The following is a 20856-nucleotide window of genomic DNA, read 5'->3' on the forward strand; positions in this document are numbered from 1 at the left end:
CCCTTGTGGGCACGTGGGCCCTAAATCACATGGGCCGCCTACCCCAAGTGTGTCCCCGCATCCCACGGGCTACCCCACTCGAGCCCGGTGTGAAATGCCCTTGCATTAATCACCCCTGGTGAGAAGTCTCGAACATGAGACCTCCCCCATGGGCCCCAAATCACATGGGTCACCCACCCCAAGTGTGTCCCCTCATCCCACGGGTTACCCCACTCGAGCCCGGTGTGAAAATGCCCCTGCATTAATTACCCCCGGTGAGGATTCTCGAATACGAGACCTCCTGCTCTGATACCAATTTGATGCAGGACAATTAACCACTTGCTCTAAAAGCTTGAACTAATAGATCATGGCGAATTAATCCCTTTATCTCATAGCCCAGGCCCCACATCTTATGGGTTAGGACCTCGTCCAAACCCCCCTCGTGGGCTCATGGGCCCCAAATCACATGGGCTGCCCACCCTGAGTGTGTCCCCGCATCCCACAGGCTACCCCACTCGAGCCCGATGTGAAATGCCCCTGCATTACCAAAACCCTAATCCTAAGCTCTAGCCCTAGAGGCCTAAACCTTAGGAACCCTAATCTCGACCCAATTCAGCCCAGTCAACCCAGTCGACCTAGTCCTAAACCCGAGGACCTCAAAACCCTAGAATCTTGAGTCAACTCGACGAATCGGATCACCCAGTCAACTCACTGAGTCAACTCATCCGGTCAGCCTACTTAGTTCAACAACCCAGTCAACTCACCTAGTTAAGCCCAAAACCAAGCCCGAATCAAAAGCCCAAAATCAAGTCCAATCGAAGTACAACGCACAACCTCAATGTAACATCCTTCACAACAGAGCCTCCACACGAGTGAGGGAGGTGGTCTGTCGAAGGAGTCCCATGTGTGGACTCAAGGCGTCCCTTAAGCATGTGGAGTTTCTCTTTTATAGCCCCAAAGCATGTGGCCAGTGTGTATTTACTCCGATGTCCATCTTCTTTCCTAAATTTACCATTTTACCACCTCATCCAACCCATGAGATGATGTCATGTGACAATCTCAATTCCAAACCATCCACCCATATTTTGCCCTAGGACTTCGTAGAAATTACAAGAAAACCGGGTTTGGGGGCTATAAATAGCCACCTCCCCTTCTCTTTTGAAGCATCCACTACATTCAAGCATCCCTTCTCATCTAGAAGCCTCCTTATCCCTTAGGGCCTTAGCCATCTAGTCATCTCTCAACCAAGGAGGGAGAGGGAGAGAGAGTCTAGCCATGGTCTAGCCTAGCCTAGCCAGAGTCCAAATCTCTTGCGACACCCAAGTCCTGATCTAAGTCAGTCGTTCTATCCTTTGTGATACTACCATCCATCCTACCATTCAAGCTTTAATGAGCTGCATCTAATTCTGTGCATTAGCACCGAGCAACGCTCATTCCCTTCTCAACCTCCTGCTCCTCAAATACACCATCATTGCATTACATTTCATCGTTTTCCTGTATCTAATTGGCAGGTGTATGCTCTGTGCCTTGCCGATATAATCGAAGCTTGCCCACCAGAAACCCAGCCAGTTAGCCATCGTTTTATCATCAACATCAACACAGCATCGAGCATCCCACACATCACATTTCCATGTTCCATAGCACTCAAGCCCTAGGTCAGTTTGAACGAATGCTCTGTGGCTTGCCTATATAATCGGATCTTGCCTAACAAAAATTCGGACTGATCAATCATCATCATCATTACACTACACTTCAATCTTTTGTGTGTGAAAACTAATCTTATTCCTCAAAAATTAGTTAGATCTTTTGAAGTAGAGACCATACATTTGTACGGGCAGAGTGGGTGCCTAACACCTTCTCTCTCTGTAACCGTGGTCCCTTACTCAGAATCTCTGTAAAACAAACTCAAAAGTCATCTTAGGGCTAAGGATCTTCAGATTCTCAATCCTAAGAGTTCCTACAGGGTCTAACCAACTGTAGATTCGAAGTAATTGGTTAGTGGCAACTCTAGTCAAACATAATACCCTCTTAACCCCAAAACCCCTTGAGAGAGGCACCCCGTGGAAAGCGAGTCGACCCCACCCGGGATGCGGCGTCCACAGAGCAACAACTATGCTGGGGATTTGCTAGTTACACTAGTCGCGACCCGATTTAAAAAACAATATGTTACAAATACCTTATGAATACCAGTTCTTGCACATTTGCATTTGCATCTACTCCGGCATCCATTCCAAAAAACTAAAAAAGAACAAAAAAATTGCGCCTCTACGAGTCAGGCGTCATCGAAAATACCTCTCTTATTGCAGCTTAATCCGCACCATATCACCGATAGCCATGGCCGACCACGAGGAGGATGTTCAACTCTTCCACGCTCTTGATCTCGCAGAAGCTCAGCCCGCACAACCACAACAAGTAGAAGTTGCGTCAATGGCTTGCATCCAGGAATTAGCACAAGGTGTAAAAGTATTGCAAGAAACGTTCCTTCAATTCATGCAGGCGCAAACCGCTGTTGGCCCAATTCAACAACAACAACAATCAGCTCCCAGACTCTTTCCAACGTCCAACTCAAATCAAGCACAACCATTGGAGTCTGCACAGGACCACCCACACTAGCCAGCGCAACCCTCAACCATGGGGCACTTCTTTCAGTACTCTCCTGCAGCCGGGAGATAATTTGGGGGCATTTTCACATCGGGCTTAAGTGGGGTGGCCTATGGGATGTAGGGGCACACTCGGGGTGGATGGCCCGATGGATTTGGGGCCTAGGAGGAGAGTTTGGTCGAGGACCTGACTCATGGATTAGGGGCTTGGGCTATGAGATAAAAGGGATTAATTCGCCATGCTCTTTTAGTTCGAGCTTTTAGAGCAAGTGGTTAATTGTCCTGCATCAAATTGGTATTAGAGCAAGATGTCTTGTGTTTAAGACTCCTCACCGAGGGTGATTAATATGGAGACATTTTCACACCGGGCTCAAGTGGGGTGGCCTATGGGATCCAAGGGTACACTTGGGGTGGGCGGCCCGCGGAATCCATGGATTTGGGGCCCGTGTGAGGCGGGTGGTTCGTGTGAGGCAGAACCCATGGATTTGGGGCCCACGAGGGGGTGAAACTCATGGATTTGGGGCTTTCATGCATATCCTGCAGTAGGGGTCTCAAAACAATTTCAAGCAATAGCTTCTCTGATCGAAAGCCTAGGGACAACATTGGCGAATGCCCACAACAATAGGGGTTAGTGTCAGGCCCAGTTCAACCAGCAAAATGCGGTGAATACGCAACAAGAGAGTTACTTCCCATCATCTCAGCCTCCCCTGATCGGGAATGCTTTTGAATTTCAATTTCCCATAGCCGAGAACACGGTTACATTCCAACAAGCTTTCCCTCAAGGGAACCATAGGATCGAAGAAATTGATCACTATGCCAAAGAAATGGAACATGCCTTGCCGCGAGAGACACCGGTCCCTCAAATGAGCCGCATAGAAATAGAAGAGTTCCGGGAGCAGCTCCAAACCATGCAAAGCTAGCCTCAAAGACAACAAGAGGTCGATCTCCCCTCAACAAGGTTCAGGGACGTGTGTCCCTTCCCAAATGCACAAGTACCTCAGAACTTTGAGGTATCCAAATTCAAGAGATACAATGGCAGTGGATGCCCTATGGCACATCTCAAGGCATTCTATGGGGAACTGAATGCAGTAGCAGGGAATGAGTAAGCCCTTATCTGCCTGTTCCAAAAGTCTCTGAAGGGTCATGCCTTGGACTGGTACACTTCTCTGGATTGCCAACGCATCAAGACTTGGGAGCAGCTCTCGCAAGCGTTCATCGACAGGATCAACAAACCCCTAAAAGTAGCCTCTCCATCAATTACACTATCTTTTATAAAACTGTAGGTTTTATGTTGTAAGTGATGAAAATGAATTCTGCCAAGTGTTAGCTCTGAAGGGAAGAAGGTTAGATGTAAGGTTTTGGTTAAAGGTAAGCCTGGCAACATTTCTTAAAGTAAAAGTATGAAGTGTTAACTTTGAAGGGAAGAAGGTTAGATGCTTTGATGTCATCATATGATCACAGAGATCAAAACATGAAGTGGAACTATTTTGCGGGTGCTCACTGTTGACAGTTTCTAGTACCGTTAGTGCTTCTAAATATGTGGTTCATTCTAGTTTTAGTCTTGTGGTATGTACTGTATTAATTTTCTTCAGAGGTGGTCGGTGCTAGTATACCAATCGATCATGTTAATCTTTAAACAGAACTTTCTGCATCTTGTTAATTTTCTGATTAAAGGTCAATTTTTCTTTGCATTCTTGCATTATTTGATAGTTGACTGCTGTCCATTATTCTCGCTTGCGTGTTCCCTTGGTAGATGCATCACCTAGTCTTAATCCAAGGAAAAGAGGATATGGCCCCCAGCAAGAGTCAATATAAGAAATTATTGGGATGTTGTCGCAAGTGTAAGCCTCAACTGATGGACATCATTGTTGCTTACCCAAAAGGTTAAAGTCATACAGGCTACATGTAAGCCCTCTGATAAGTGGAAGGAGAGGGGAAAACTAATGAAATAATCAGCTTATAGATTCTGACCCTGTTGCAGCAGTTGACAATTCCATGATCTTGTTTATGGTATTGCAAACCGTCTGGACTCGTATTAATATTTGCAGTTACCTTGCTAATATTGTCACCGCTTATTGCATCCATTTTACCACAAAAGGTAGCTGGTCAGTTTTTTTTTTTTTTTTGTTCCATTTTTATAATGTCTTACTTTAGTATACACGAAGCATTGAATGGACATGTCCTAGATGAAGGCCATACTCGGTAGATCTTTTTCTGAAAAAACAAAAAACAAAAAATGTAGGTCACTAAGTCGATATGACCAACCTCGATGATGAATTTAATCTAACTGATCCACTAATCCTGCAGCCCAACTATTGGGGAGGCTATTGGTCTCGGATCACATTCAAATGCTGGGTTTTTAGCAGCCGATATTGAACGTTCCTCCCTCATCCTCTGTGGCAAAGCTTTTGCAGACACTGATGGTCTAAAAGATGCCCTAGCTGCCATGGCTGCACCTGTCATCACTGCAAGGGGAGGCCTTCCTCTGTCCGCCAGGTAGGAACCGCTGGTTGTTTGTTAGTTTATTTGTCACAGTAAGTGGTTATTTGGTTTCTGCATTTTCATCTTTTTAGGTTCCTCGTGTCTGGCGACTCCGTGATTCTGTTGTTTGCTCCAGAGGACACCATCCAGAGCTGTGCAGGTCTGCGTGTGATTTTGGCGTCAACTGATGCAGGTGTAGTCCTGTCTTCTCATGGTGTTGCACCTCTCTTTCAAACAAAAGATTCTGATGCACCAATATTCAAATTGCCAGCTTCTGTGATCCTTGCAGCTGCTGATAGGTAATACAAGTGATTCAATGATCAGCCCATGCTCTTAGCAAATATTGTTATAGATGAATACATGATACCATAGCCTCATCAAATTTCCTGCTGCAGTCCTTGTTCTTGGCAAGTTAGGTATCTAGAAAATTTCTCTTCCTTCCAATTATTTGGAAATTCCTCAGCATGCTGTTGGGCATATTATTATTGTGTCCCTTAGGGCCTGTTTCTATTGGTGGGATGCAAAAAGTAATCATGGAAACGAAAACGTATACCGTAGATGCGACTTTTTTTTGCCTGTTGTGAGAACAAAGTAACCTGTGGAAAACTGTTTTCCTCAAAAAATGTATTTTCCTTTTCTTCCAAAAAAACTTCATAATCCTCATTTCCACACTTTCTGAGAGATAAATTTCTCTTTTTGACCATTCCATATTTCCCTGTAAATCACGGGAACCAAAACAAAATAGTTTTTTACAATTCTTCTCCATGGATTTCCTCATATTTGATATTTTCCTTTCCTAATCTACTTTACTGATTGCATTGACCCAAACAGGGTCTTAAATTCTTCAGGAATTCATTAGCATTTCCTCAGGTATATTTATAAGAGTCTTGCTATGCCCACATGCACCTCCCCACATGCCTCTATATGCTTTTTCCACATCGCCTGTGTGGGGAACATCTGAGATGTGCATCATATGTAGATGAGCTGACCCAAAACTCTGGTAAACACGAGGAGTGCTAAACCTGATTATGGGACCGTCGGCCTAGCAAAGCTCTATTTATTATTAATTCCCAAATGTAAGTAAGTACAAGGCTGCAACTATTTTGGTTGTGTTGTTCCATGGAATGCTACTGTTTAGTGCACCTGATGCCTTGGCAATAATATTATGCCACAGTATCAGTCTTTTGCCTTGGTGTTTTGGTAGTCGAGTCAATTTCACTGTTTGCTAAGCAAATGTTTGGATTCCTTTATCGAGCTGCAGTTCTGGTGCCCTTCCTTCTGTATCCAAGCTCTCTCCAGGTCAAGCAGCATACCATTTTCTGGCAGGCTATCAAAATGGGAAGTTTGTGCCTGCATACAGAAAGGGTCCCTCGCCACTTGATGCTCTGGAGCTTTCGAAAGCACTTCTTTCACAGGTTTATTAAAAGCAAAACTTGTTTCCTTATTAAGCAGAATTCTTGCTTAAACCTTTAACTGATTGTATTCTGTCCCTTTCTTTCATGGGATCACTTCAGCTGAAAGAAAATGAGATTCCGTCATTCCTAGTTAACGTCATGGAAGGAGAAAAGCATATAACTGGTAAAGCTGGAAAAGAATACTCGCTGACACTTGAAACTTTGGATACTCTATTACTTTGAATGAAAAGCGACAGCTTTTGAAGAATTTGAATTCTGTCTTTGCTTTCTCGGATGATCTTATTTTTGGAGATGAAAAGAAGGATTTTTATGGTTTCAGGCAACGCACTTGTAAATTTGGTGGAGTCAACCCTATTGAAGAGCATACCACCATTTGAATGTAAAGGTAAATGCATTTTTTGTTAACTTTCACTTCATTACACCTATTTTTCATTCTTGCATTGATTGCATATTCTGTGTGGCAGGAGATACTCAAGGGAAGTACAAAAGCTTTATATCGTGTAAGTACCAAGGTTTACCTGAGGAATTTTCATTCTAGCCACCCTCTCATCCTTTTATTTCTTTCCTTCTTGAATGCCCGTTTTGCACTTGGATTTAAAATTTTCATAAATAAAGTGTTTATGCAAAATTTTTCTCATCATCCCATGTTCCTGAACGGATTATCGTTGTAATGAAATGGTGTGTGAATGAGCTTGAGGATTCCAATGGTGCCAGCATCATTTGCTATTTCGTATATATGACAACTCGCTTCTGTAATTGTATTTCCAAATCACCAGACTTGTCACAGGCATGCACAAGTCTGTCCATAACATTTCCATGCAAAATGAATCGTTCATCATGAAATGGAGATGTACGGATAATACAATCTATAAAAAGCGGTTATTGATAATACAATTTATAAAAAGCTGTTACTTTGGGGCCTGTCGTATCATGGGTAATAGAAATGTGTGGATAATACAAGCTATTATGACAGCTGTTACTTTCATCATGATTCTTTTTTCTTAGGCAGGCACAACCGTCATGTCCTTGTTAAATGAGTCTTTCACCGTGAAATAGAAATGTATTGGAAAATATGAACCATAAACAGATGTCACTTTGGGCCCCGGTCGATGCAACCCATGTTCGAAAGATGTAGATATTTTTCCAGTTTCCCCCCTGCGATGGTCTTGTCAGCTTTAGCCACGATATGTTTTCTATGTATGATGAGCAGGTTTGCAGGTCCGGCTTGGTGAAATGTCCTACGTATTCCACGTTGTGTAGGTCCAGCTTGGCTATCGTATGAATTTTTAGAGGTTTTTATTTGGTTGTGTATTGTTTTGTTTGGTGTGGCGCACCTGATTATTACATCAGCCTTATTTTTGGGGCACTTCATTTTCATGGTTGGGCAGGTGTACTGGTTGAGTTGGGATGGCCACATGCACGCTATGGTTGGCCACTCAATAGCTTTGCACCAACTCCCATCTACAACTATCCTCTCCATTAGCACTAATAAATGATATGCGATAAAAAAGACTAGAAAAATGTATGCACGTCAGAAAGTGGAAACTCGAGTGGGGTTGTGCTTATGCATGCGTATGAGGGTTACCAATACGTGTATCATAGCATGCATGAGACGAGACCTGTGCCCCCGGCCCATATTAACTTCCTCTAGTCGGAAGCTTCGTGGGATCCACAGAGATGCCATGAGAAATCCACTCTATCCATCGGTTTCTCAGGTGGAGAGTCGAAAATTCAGGCACATCCGAAACTAAGGTGAACTACGCCACATGAAACAGTGGGGATTGAACACCCACCATTGGAAACTGTGGGGGCCACAGGAGTTTTGGATGAGGATGATATCTATGCCTACAGTTCATCCCAGTAGTAATAACTTTATGAACGGTTTGGATGGCATATAAACTTCGTGGTCGGTTCCAGGAAGGCGTCAACAGTGGACGTTTCCATTCTCGCTCTCTCCAATCGTATGGCTCACCTGCGATTTGGATCTGGACGATTTTTGGACTCCCGTCCAGTTGTCAGATTGAGAGGGTGATGGGCAGAGAATTTTTTTCAGGGGCATCTTTGTGGGCCCGCCGCTTCCGACTGCAGAAAGATCGTGTGGGTGGGAGCACAGGTACCTCGCGTGGCCTTGGGCAATTGCTGCCTTATCTCTAGGGTCCATTGTTATGCTACAACCTCTTTTGAAACAGCCACATTTAGCATTCAGATAGTATGCATTTATGAAGAATAAACCTCAAAGGAAATATTTTATAGAATAGCTACAAAGATCAGCCATGCTTTAGGACAAAATGTTGGAGAATCGGGGGTGATATGTTAATAGGATAAAGAGTAGCTGAAATAAGGACGCTGTGAACTTTAGGGTGGATGAGTAGCAAGACACAGATTGAACCAAAAAAAAAAAAATGAATGCGTTCAAGGAACCCTAGCCTAGGTGTAACATCAACACGTAATAAAAGTAAGTAAACTTCAAATGATTTGGAAAGTAAAATTAGTAAACTTAAAAATGATTTGGCCACGTGCAACTTGGATGAAACCAGGAACTTCTCAAGTTCTAAAAATATCTGAGTGGAGGTAGTAAGATTTATTATTATTATTATTATTTTTAAATAATAATCTAACGCAGATAATAGTCCTTACAAGAGTAAAATGATGGAATTGGATTCTTATAGTCAATCTGAATTAGTTAGAATAATGCTCAGCTAATAATTCGTAAAATACTTAAGCCCCAATTACTTGAAACTACAGAGTATGGCTAATGCAGTGTCAAGACAGGTAGTCGTTTGCAAGGCCAAGACTGAGGAGAAGCTAAAGGTTGTAAAGCGCGTGTCTATTTAATGCTATGGCAAAGTAGAAGAATACTGAAAAGTGCGAGAGTTAATACTGACCTGGGTACTTTGGAATTGTATACGTGACATATATTAACTCAATCAAACCATTCATATTGTTGGAATTCCATGGGAGAGTTATTTTCTAAATTTCAAATTGATTAATTTCTAAACATATGATTGATAAGCATTTATTTATTGATTATAGACTACTTATTGTTTTATTTGATAATCCATTAAATATCCATCAATAAGCTAATTAAAAAAAATTCAAATCAATATATTTTTCGGAAAAACAAATCTGAATACATACCTACAATTTTCGGGACTCCAATTTTAGTTCATCGTCTCCCACATCTATAATTTCGTTAAGTGCCTTGATATCAACTATCATGCACGGCCCAAGTATCGAAGTTTTACTCGAATAAAGGAAGAGAGTGTGGTCCAACAGATGGTTGGCCGGACATTTCTATATTCCCTAAAAACCCCTATTTGCGGCCGGATGCAGTTTCCAAGTGACTTGGAATTTACTAGTGTCTTACAAAGAGGACATCCACAACTGGAATTTCTTCCTCAGCATGAATGCGCGCATCCAAAATGGAAGGATAATGGTTTTTGGTTTATTACCTTTCCTTGTCAAATAATGCAGACCGCTTTTCTCCATACTTCGCTTCCACATATGCACGTGACAACAAGGACTACCCATACTTCACTGCCACATATTTATTTATTTTATACATTTTATAGCGGTCAGCATCAGAAATTACAACCGTAGTAACCAACACATGGCAACGAAGCACAGGTGTGCAAGATCAGATCTAGTTGTCAGGTGATCCCTACCCCTGTAAACGCCATGTTTCAGAAATCAGGGGAAGCAACACATGCATGTAGAATTCTGACCTTTTAGTCGATTTCTGTTAACCCTTCTTCGTCTTTGCACACGTATGCCCACTTAATGATAAATGGCAGCCTGAATTTTGAGAAATGGCATCTAATGAGGTTGGGATCTCCTGATGAGCGGCTCTGATCTTTCCCCATATATGCCTCTCGTTGCCGCATGCAAGGTGAGTTCACTTCCAAAGTCCACTCTGTCGAGTTGGCCTGGCTTATCTCTCATATAATACGGTCAGCTACGCAGAAAATTAAAGACACTAAACATATAACTGATTTGTCAATGCGCCTCAACCAACGGTGAGGATCTTGCCACGGCTTGCGTTTCCCCCTCATCTTCCTCGTCCTCTTCCACGTCCCACATGAATCGAGCGTACGAACCAAGCACGTAGCTGCAATCCAACAACAGATTTATATATTCTATAAAAACAAGAGATAGAATAAGGCATGCTTTGACAAGAAAATTACGATAGTGCTGCTAGGTTCTCCTTGGGGGAGACAAAACTGGCCATGCTAACGGGGGGCTCGCGGCACGTGTAACAGATCCAAGCCGCTCCCGATCATCGATCGGGAGAATGTAAGGAGGCCTAACCGCTTACTGGATGAGCAACTTGAATCTTACACACGTGTTTCAATTTTCAATTCACGACGCGAGAGGCGCATGAGACTGGTGTGTTGGGAAGGGGAGCCCAATTCCTTTTGCCTCTATCGAGACAGGATCAAGCGTCGCAGGAGTGGTTTGATGATCAGAACCGTTCATGTCGTGGAAAATATTCCATTTGGGACACACTAAGAAACTTCTGAGCGAAAAAAAGAGGCGTGGACAATATATAACAGTGAAAAGAACATTTTCAATTGATAGCATTCAACTCTAAAAAAAATAAACGGTCAGGTTCATCGCTGAAGCGTGACTATGGCTTAATGGCTTATTTATAGTGGTGAATGAACGGTTCAGATCATTGGACCATCTCAGCATGTGCCCCGGGGGTGGCGACATGCTAGATCTGAGTCACAACAGAGGCCAAAAGAACTCGACATAACGTTCGCCGCTGCCCGACTACCTCGCATAAGATCGTTCCAGCTGCCCGCTCGCACACGGTACCAAATCGGATTGCGTACTGAGTTACTCAGCACGCTCTAATCGTGCTGAGTAAATTCAGTTGAGCCCATCTTGAATGTATGTGGTCTATCCACGCCGTCCATCCGTTTCTCTATCTAATTTAAAGGGTTGAGCCCAAAATTCAAGCATATCCAAAGATCAAGTAGATCATACCACTGGAAACAGGGGGGATAATGATTTCCACCGTTGAAACCTTTCTAAGGCCCCACAGTGATGTTTATTTGTCATCCAACCTGTTCATAAGATCATGCAGACATGGATGAAGGGAAAAATCGAGAACTTCTGTGGCCCCCAAGAAATTTTCAACGGTAGACATTCAATTCAACGGTTTCCTGTGATGTGGTCCATTTGAATAGTGGATATGCTTCGTTTTTGGGCTGAGGCTCTAAAATTATCTGGTAAAATGGATGGACGGAGCGGATAAAATACATAAATAATAGTAGACCTCACAGAGTTTACTCAGTACGCCAAGCGTAGTGAGTTACTCACTACGCAATCCGCTTCCGCATCCTGCGGACCAACCTACAAAAAGGGAGATGAAAATGAAAATGAAAATGAAAATACCAGTCGTCGGGGCAGGCATTGACGGCCTGATCGAAGTAGCCGCGGGCCCTTCCTTGGTCCCTTTGCGTCTCCCAAATCAGCTTCCCGTAAAGCGACAAAATCTCTCCATCTTCAGGGTTCGCCAAGATCGCCCTCCCGTAATACTCTTCCGCTCTTTCAAAATCTTTCTCCACCTTCTCACAAATACACGTAAGAACAAAATCAAATTCCCGCCAAAAAAGAGAGAAAATGATATCAAAATCCAAGCATCAGAATCCATGGAAATTCAGGGAAACACAACAAATCGATCTTAGAAAAGAAATCAAGAAATCGACAATGGAATTCGATCCGATTCCAAGAAAATCTACCTCGTGAAGGAACTTCCCGTAATTCCCCAGAAGGAGAGGATTCCCAGGGTTCGCTTTCAACATCTCCTCGTAATAAGCTCCGATTCCGTTCTGATCGCCGTTTCCGCCCCCATCGCCTCCTCTTCCACCGCCATTTCCACCACCGACCTTCCTTCCTTTCCCTATTCCACCGCCGGAAAACTCCAATTCCTCCACCAGAATCTCATTCTCCGGCAAAATCCCCGATATTCCAAGTTCCAAGCTCTTTTTCTTCAAAATCGAGGATCCTTTGTCCTCTTCTCCTTCCGTCTGCAGATCGACACTCTCTTCCGACAGAGCTTCGTCCTCTGCTATCCTGGCCGGGATCGAACGAGAAAATACTCGATTCAAGCTTCGGAATCGGCTGTTTTCATATCGGATCAGATCGGTATCCGATAGCGTTCGCCGAAAATTCGTCGGGAACTGCCCTTTCTCTTTCGATTCGGAATGCAGGACGGAGCGAGGAGAAGCCGTGGAATTTCTGCCGGGAAACGAGATTCCGACCCCGGAATCGTGGTCGGAAAACGATCCTTTCGGAGAAACAATGACGAAAGGTGCTTGGATCGGGCCGGAGCCGGTTCTTACCAGAATCGCTTTCATCTTTGATCGGAAAAAAAATCCCAGAGAAAATGCTAGGACTGACAATAAGCGCTTTAGAGTTCGATGTGTTTTTATAGTCGTTCGCTCGCCGTTAGTTGACTGCAACGGCGTTACCGGATGGCGTTTGTGTTCTTGACACGTGTCCTGCTCCACGTGACTGAAGCGACTGGAAGAAGTATCGTGGCCATCCGTATTGGACGGACCCGAATTACGAGCTGAACCCTCACCCCGCGTACGTGGTGCCTAGACTCTATCGGGCCCACTGCAATGTATTAGCTCTGTCCATGCCGTCAGCTCAAAATCGAAGCATATCCTATTTTCAAGTGGATCATATTACATTAATGTGCTGCGTAGCATTCCAATAACACAGTGTACTGGGATTCAATCTCAAGTCACACACAACATAAATGAGCAAAAATATAAATTAGAAAAAAAATTAAAGCATTTCAAATAAATTATAAGACAAGATATACGTAAAAAAAAAACTCCGACAATAATAAAATGCAAACTTTTGCGACGAAGAAAAACAAAAATTACAAAATAATATACTAACTTCTTTTTTGGAAGTACATAAAAAATTATTTACCCACGTCTTAGAATTATTTTCCATCTGTTAGAAAAGCCATAAGGACACCTATATATAGTTTAGACAACTTTCCTTTCGCACCCTTATGAAAACTGATTCAAAAATCTGCAGTCCACATCAAATCCAAAAATAAAATTGTGTAATTTTGACTGGTTGAGCAGGCTGCATGACTAATCGAGAGGACCCATCGATCGATTAAGCATAAGTTACAACCGGTTGAGCACCTCGAAATCTAAAATTGATGCTTGCTGGACTTTGAGTTGAGACAGTTCACGACTGATCATGTGAATTGCACGACCGATCGAGCAGAAACCATGACTGGGACTGATCATGTGGATTGCACGACCGATCGAGCAGAAACCACAACCAGTCATGCAGCCTCCGAATATGGCTCCACATCTCAACCTAATGAAAGGACTGAACGCTTACCGTTGAAAATTTACTGGGCTAAAGGGATGTTGAGAGTGTTTGCGTTGTCACGCCGTTCTATGTCATCACTGGAGGCGAAGATGATGAAGTCATCAGGGCCAGCGCCAGGTGACTCCTTCCGTCGGGATGGACCGGGACCGCCTGCGACAACTGTTTTACACAGCGTATTAAAATCCCAAAGTTTGTGGAGTCAACCATACATGCGAAATCCACTCGGCCCATCATGTGTAAATTCTTATGTGCACCGTACATTAAAAATTACATTGGAAAAACGGGTAAAACATTCAATGAACCGTACCAATGGAAACAATATAAATTAAGTACTAAACTCTCTAACTTCACACGGTATGGCCAGCCGTCTTGAGTTTCGGATCATGCTGATTTATTTATCTTACCTTCATCCATGTGACCCACCCCTGATCAACGGGTTTGATGAAAGATAAACGACATTGTAGCCCAACACAGAAACCTACGGTTCGCAGCCGATACTTGGCGTTCCTTTGATGTGAACCATTCGAGTTGTCTGTATCGCTGCTTTTGTTTTTTTTTTTTTACCAGGGCCTATCATTGAGCTGTGCAACGATGGATCGAGTAGATGTAACAGACAATATGGTACGGGCCACGGAGCTGGGGTGTTTTACGCGCTGCGTAAAACAGGTGTTGCCGAGATTCACCGTCCGGTGGGGTTGGAACGCCATGGAGTTCGTACGTATTTGTACGGACGCGTGTAGGATTCGCAAAGTGCAATTAGTTTATTAAAAAGTTCTGATACAATACATTCAGCTGTATTGCAATAGGATACACGGGCGCTTTAATCTTTGGATTCATAATAATCTTTTAAATTATCAGAACCGTTTATATGATGTCCATAAATCAGCGCCTTGATATCTTTACTTCTTCTTTTTTTATTTCTAGTAGGGACGGTTTACCTAATCTTTAAATAGTTGAACAGCTGAAACATGTGAATCTCGGAGTTCTTTTGGGTATTTCTTGTCCACGGTGCTGCCCATCACGTTAGAGGGTTTGGATCTATAAGAAGAATACGATACATGTCGGGACGTATCTTGCTGCAATACATGAAGCACACCTGGCAAAAACAACCATGTCAGACACGTGATCCATAGCTCAAGTGGTAGAATGGTAGAATGAGGTCATGGTATCGATCCCTGGTGGGGTGGGGTGGGGTTGGGGGTGGCGGTGGCTAACAGTGAAGTGAGAACTGACAGTGAGGGGTACTAACAAGCAAAAAAAAAAAAAAAAAGTAAAAAATAAACCCACGTCAGGCATATCAGCGGTGCATAAAGTGTCTTCCACCGCAAATATGTCCAATTTCAGGCCCATCTACTCGTCGTGCAATTTAACCATTTCATAAAGACGTCTGCCGGACGTTGAATTTTATTTGGGACGGCTCGTGCGATAATCTATTTGGAAGTGACATGTGTCATTGCACATAAATGTAACAGTGTGCATAAGATATTATACTGGTATGAAACCACAGCTGGCACATACCGGGATCGTACATTCAGTCAATGATGGGGCAGAGCCGATGTGTACAAAAGATTAAATGCAGTGGAGTAAAAAAGACGAGAAAGAAGGGCGAAAAACGAGACATGTTTGAAAGAGTGAGAAATATAAGGGCGTGTTTGGACAGGCCCATCCCACGGGATTAGATTGTAATAGGGTGGATTGCATTAAGCGATGGCTGTGTCAGTGGATTGCAGGCAATCCCATGGGATTGCTAAATCCAGGGAATCTACCACTAAGGGCCCGTTCGGCCGGGTGGATTGGAAGGGATTGAATGGTAATAGGGTGGATGGCATGGATTTCTAGGTAATTATGGCGTTGTCAGTGGATTGTCTAGAGATCCATGGGATTGCTATATCCCTGGATTGCTAAATCCGGTCTGTTTGGCACGCCCGGCTAATCCGTTCCAATCCCTCAAACCAAGCACGTCCGGGGCAAATATGAACGGTTTAGGGTGGATTGGATGGGATTTAAAGGTAATGATGGTGTTGTCAGTGGATTGTCTTAAGATCCGTCGGATTGGGATCACACCACCGACTCTGTTTGGCACGCCCGGCCAATCCCGGGATTTAACTGCCAATCCCTTCCAATACCATCCAATCCCTTCCAATCCGACCGGCTAAACGGGCCCTAAGTATGTTTAGCCCGCCTAGTCAATCCCAAGATTACGCCCAGCCAATCCCTTCCAATTTGTTCATCCAAACATGTCCCAGGCAAAAATCATGGGATTGGGTGGGATTAGGAGGGATTGGGTGGATTTCAAGGTAATGATGGTGATGTCAGTGGATTGCTGGCAATCCCATGGTATTGCTCCAATCCAAGCAGAATTTCATCGTGCTTGTTTGGCACGCTTGGCCAATCCCGGGATTACTCATTCCAATCCCTTCTAATACAATCTAATCCAATCCAGCCTGCCTGGCCAAACAGGCCCTAAAATACTAACCTATAAACGAATTAACTACTATAACTGTTGAATAAAGAAAGATTCGATTCAAAGTTAACCGGCAATCCATAAGTTCTGTAAATAACAACTGGCTTAATAAAACAAGTCATCTCACACCACATCAATTAAATTATCTTTTCTTATCATATCTTTATTTTATCATAAAAATAATAATTAGTAGCAATAATATTTAACAATAATTCAATAGGGGAAATTATATTCGAGTATATACTTTTGCTATATACTAATTCCGGTGTTAATATTATCAATTCATCTTTCAAAAAAGCATCTTACAACTTTTCTCTATGTGATCGGAGCATTTCTTTTTTTGTTTCATTATTTTCACTAATAATTATCTTTTCTTATAGAAGATAAAGAGTAACACAATGCATCTTTGGAAAAATAATCCTATCGTCCCACGATAACATGATCTTCTTAATAACTATCTTGCGAGTGGTTAAATAGGTGATTGATATTCTTAGGTCTTAGTCATATACAATCTTAATTAACATATTTAATTGTTTTGACACTTGAGGTTAAGTTATTCAATTTAAATTGAGTCATACAATCAATTCTGGTACATGCCCATACATACCTCGTGTGACAAAAACAAACGAGTGTCAACACTAGAGTACATTAATAAATTATAATATGATAGATGTAGGTAGGCACTTTTAGCCTTTGAATCCGATGTCCCTTTCAAAATCCAAACAGCTCATATGAAAGAAATGGATTGTGTCTAGTTGCTGCTGGATGGAAATTGGTCCAGACAGGAGTTCTCTGGGCACCGAGATGATATATGCATTTTATCTTCACTGTTCATTAATTTTTTCTTATATTGTTTTAAGTTATGACCCCAAAAATGAAGAAGATCCAAGGCTCAAGTTACTTACACTACCATCATAAGTATAAGTTCTTGCTTTGTGGTAGACTTTCAGGAGTTTTTACATCAGGTCTCATACCACCATTTCATAGGAGTGAAAGTAGAAATGTTACCTTGATCCAAAACTTTTGTAGCCCTTCAGGAGTTTTTAATGATAGGCTAGAGCCTCATTTTCAGAATTAATACCCTAAAATGATTCGAAAAATAGATGAACAGCTTGGATAAAACACATGTATCAATTCATATATCACGGTGTGCCCCACAAAGCCCCTGCCTGGACTGATTTTGTACGGCCTGAGGCAGGACACAGTCTACTTCTTCACATGATGGGTCTCAATATGTACGGTGGATACAATTTTTACCATAAAAAAAAAGCTATAAATTGGATCTCTTTTCGGCCTTTACTAATTTGGCTCATTTCTTGCCCAACTTAAAAAGTAGTTTTGGACATCCCATCTAAGATGAGTCTCGTCACATAAACATCTTGGATTTTGGAAAGCTTACAAATGCAAGCCTCGTCGTTTTCCAAGCCTCTTTGATAAATTAGATACAATCAATACAGCGGCTGTATCAGTTCTGACTCTGATATGACCATTCCTTTTAACGGCTTATAATATCTAATTCATTAAGAAGATGGGCCGCAGCATGGTGATAATCTGACATGAAAATTAAGGTGATCCATTCATTGATTTAGATGTTGTGTCCTGCTTAACGAGTGGATTGACCTGATTTATGTGTCAAGTAGTGATTATCATGTGATCCATTCATTGAACCATGTCCCTTTCACTACTGACATGCCAAAACACATGCCTAGGCCTAGTTCATAAATGTCTCACGTGCACTGAGACGCGGATTGCTTTGGACACCCTTTGGAAGTTTATGCGCTAAGAATTTAGGCGGATCTCAAGATCATGCTCGTGAGAAATCCAATGAGACGAAGTAGGTGAGAAAATAACTAGCCCTAGAACACTTTTGAACATTTTTGAGGTTCTTGGTGATGTTTATTCCTATTGAGATGAACTGAATATACAAAAATATTAGCCTGACCCAAAACTTTGGTAGATCACCAGTGTTTCAGCAGTGGATGTTCTGTCTTTCCAGACACATGGCTCACTTGAGTTTTGGATCTATCTTATTTTGGACTCATGTCCGGATATGAAAAAATAGACAGAAAGAGTGAATTTCTCACTAGTGGACCACACCTAGCAATCTGCGTCAGGTGTGCAGCATGCATCAGACACATAACCACTTCCATGTGCATACATGTGCATCCAATTTACTTTAAATCCATATAAAACCAAGTCTCTGTTACAAGAGTAGGAGGATTCTTTTGAAGTGTCCTTTTTTTTTCTATATAGTTGTGGTCCACATGATCCCACATAATGATTATAGTCCTGTGTGAATTTTGTATATGGTGTACAGAGCAAGCGCCACCTTATCACTTGCCTGATATCTCGCATGCTTGCTAGGATGGCATGTGTGCTGCGAGTAAACGATGTGTGCGAGGCCAGCAAACCTCCCTGACAAAAAGATCTCCACAGGTTACCTGTGGGCCAGAAAGACCTTTGCTAGATCACACGTGTGTACAAGCATACTAATGCACATGCCACAACATGTGCCACCCTGTCACATTGGTATGAGTTCGGTTCCATTCATCAGATGTCTACTACCATTTATATGCTATTGCCCAAGAATCAGGTTGGTCCAGTGGTCAGGTGGCTGCATATTACGGCCTATTTAATTTGGGAGCGTTGATTTGGAACCTCTGGATTCATAACCCGTGGATTTGAAACCCCCTGATTTTTGAAATCCTCCGGTGGTGTTTGACACTAAAAGTAACTATGTATAGTATATTTATTAAGTTTGAATCTAATTACTAAATCAATTTTAATATCTCTAATTAGTGAATGTATGTAATGTTAAACACAATGGTTGCAATAAGCCCGCTGAAATATATACTTTGTCCAAAAATGATGAAATTCTAATTCTCGAATGATCCAAAAGTACAAGATTAAGTCCGAGTGACTAACCAATAATTTTTAACCGTTAATTTATATGGACAATGTTTGATTAGTGTTGATCACCGTATTGAAGTAATTATAATGATACAATTGATAATCTAATTATTTGGAATATCATTAGTGGCCATGTGTCCAATAAATTAATAGCCTAGTGACACATGTTACACATGCAGCTCGTGAAAGGATTTTAAATGTAATCTAAGCTTTGGTTGTGAATTCAAACCCCATCGTTGATGGGACGTGAAACCCCCTCTATCTAAAACTCTCACTTACTTTATGATGCTAGATAACCAGGGATTTGAAATCCCTCAAATCCTCCCAAGTCCATGGTGCCAAACAACTCCTCTTGGGCCTGTTTGAGCTCATGTTCTCACATGTAGTTACTTGTACACGCGTGTGGGCTTAGCAAAGCTCTTTTAAAAAATATTATTATGCTTTAGTGCAGGGCCATTCAAAGGTTTGTCAATTGCTGTCCCCACAGCGTACATGAAACATATATAGTGATCAGGACCGTTGATCATCTGGTCCCACAACGCAAGCCATAACTGTAATGGTTAGACAATTAAGATCGTCCATCGATCAAAGATCCAAACTATAGTGAGTTTTGATTGGGTTGCTGCTCCTTTTGTGCTAAGTGTCCAGTTTATGGCCCACTGATCAGACGGCTACTGAAGGATGATTGATTGTTTTATGGGGTGTGGTGTGGCACAACTACATCGCGCGCCATCCAGCTCTGACGTTCCTCATCACCGTGGACGGCGCCGTGGTCGCATTAGAATTTAGAGATAATTTCGTGCGCACTCCACGTAACTCCACGCAGCGCGCATTTTAGCAGAATAGGACGCGAAAACTGGGTATTTTGCATGCAACCACGTCTGGCCAAGAGAAATGCCATGCTATGAGGGCTTGAAGAGGCCATTCACTGTACATGGTGACCAGGGTTAGTGTGTGCACCGCCCATCCACCAGGTGAGGCCCACCACGAACACATCGTACCAAAAATCAGCTTCGTCAGCCGAGCCACACGCCTATCTCGAATATTATAGACTGGCTTTTCATTTCCTCCAGAGGAGACGGGCCTTTCCGAACTCGGAATATTCATGGAGGACCCCGGCTGATAAACGGTCCAGATTCTTATAAGGATGCCAGGTTGATACGTATGCTGAGAATCGCCTCTTCAACCTGTCCATGCGCAAATAGCTTTGGTATTTCTAACAAGTCCAAACCCTGGCACGCACGATACTATGGGCTCTTCATGTAATAAATAAAGCCAAAGGGAAGGTCGCTTTCTAATACAACGGCGATGAAGAAGCGCCCCAGGTTCCATCAATTCTACCTTACATGTTCGCTAAGTCATCCTTCTCTCCAAAACTGTGAACTGGGAGGTTTTCCTGTTAAAGTTCTTATTTTTCCCTTGTTAAATGCGTGGTCTTGCTTTTGTTGAGAAATGCTCCCACATAACTATATATCCACCTAGCTGGCGTGTAAGGCCCACCATGGTGTTTCTACTCACCCATCTAACAAGGTTGTCCTGTGATTAAAATGGGACACCCCAAAAGTCAAGTGGCACTCCCATAGAAAATTATCAACAACCACAAAAAAAATAAAAAAATAAAAATAATAAAAATTCA

General features: G+C 42.5%; 2 protein-coding genes across 2 annotated transcripts in view; one reads left to right on the top strand and one right to left on the bottom strand.

Annotated features, from left to right (window-relative positions):
- Positions 1 to 7247, top strand: part of LOC131233715 (uncharacterized) — a 32041-nt gene extending 24794 nt beyond the window's left edge. Inside the window, exons 7-12 of the mRNA XM_058230501.1 lie at positions 4887 to 5075; positions 5153 to 5359; positions 6322 to 6475; positions 6575 to 6638; positions 6795 to 6860; positions 6940 to 7247. Coding sequence (XP_058086484.1) covers positions 4887 to 5075; positions 5153 to 5359; positions 6322 to 6475; positions 6575 to 6638; positions 6795 to 6860; positions 6940 to 7013 — 754 coding nt within the window. The 3' untranslated portion in view covers positions 7014 to 7247. The remainder of the gene's footprint in view (positions 1 to 4886; positions 5076 to 5152; positions 5360 to 6321; positions 6476 to 6574; positions 6639 to 6794; positions 6861 to 6939) is intronic.
- Positions 7248 to 9999: 2752 nt separating this feature from the next.
- Positions 10000 to 12892, bottom strand: LOC131233849 (uncharacterized). The gene is made up of 3 exons (XM_058230662.1): positions 12223 to 12892; positions 11876 to 12048; positions 10000 to 10583 (listed from the first exon to the last, which is right to left on the bottom strand). Exons 1-3 carry the CDS (start codon positions 12838 to 12840, stop codon positions 10472 to 10474), a joined length of 903 nt encoding a protein of 300 aa, XP_058086645.1. The 5' UTR covers positions 12841 to 12892; the 3' UTR covers positions 10000 to 10471.
- Positions 12893 to 20856: the final 7964 nt, after the last annotated feature.

This window comes from Magnolia sinica, chromosome 18 (genome assembly GCF_029962835.1).
Source record: "Magnolia sinica isolate HGM2019 chromosome 18, MsV1, whole genome shotgun sequence".
Classification (NCBI taxonomy): Eukaryota; Viridiplantae; Streptophyta; class Magnoliopsida; order Magnoliales; family Magnoliaceae; genus Magnolia; species Magnolia sinica.

Coding starts and splice junctions, on each gene's coding strand:
- LOC131233849 (XM_058230662.1), bottom strand. CDS start 12,840: ATGAAAGCGATTCTGGTAAGAACCGGCTCCGGCCCGATCCAAGCACCT. Junction 12,049..12,222: donor ACGGGAAGTTCCTTCACGAG/GTAGATTTTCTT, acceptor ATTTGTGAGAAG/GTGGAGAAAGATTTTGAAAG. Junction 10,584..11,875: donor AATGCCTGCCCCGACGACTG/GTATTTTCATTT, acceptor GTTGGATTGCAG/CTACGTGCTTGGTTCGTACG.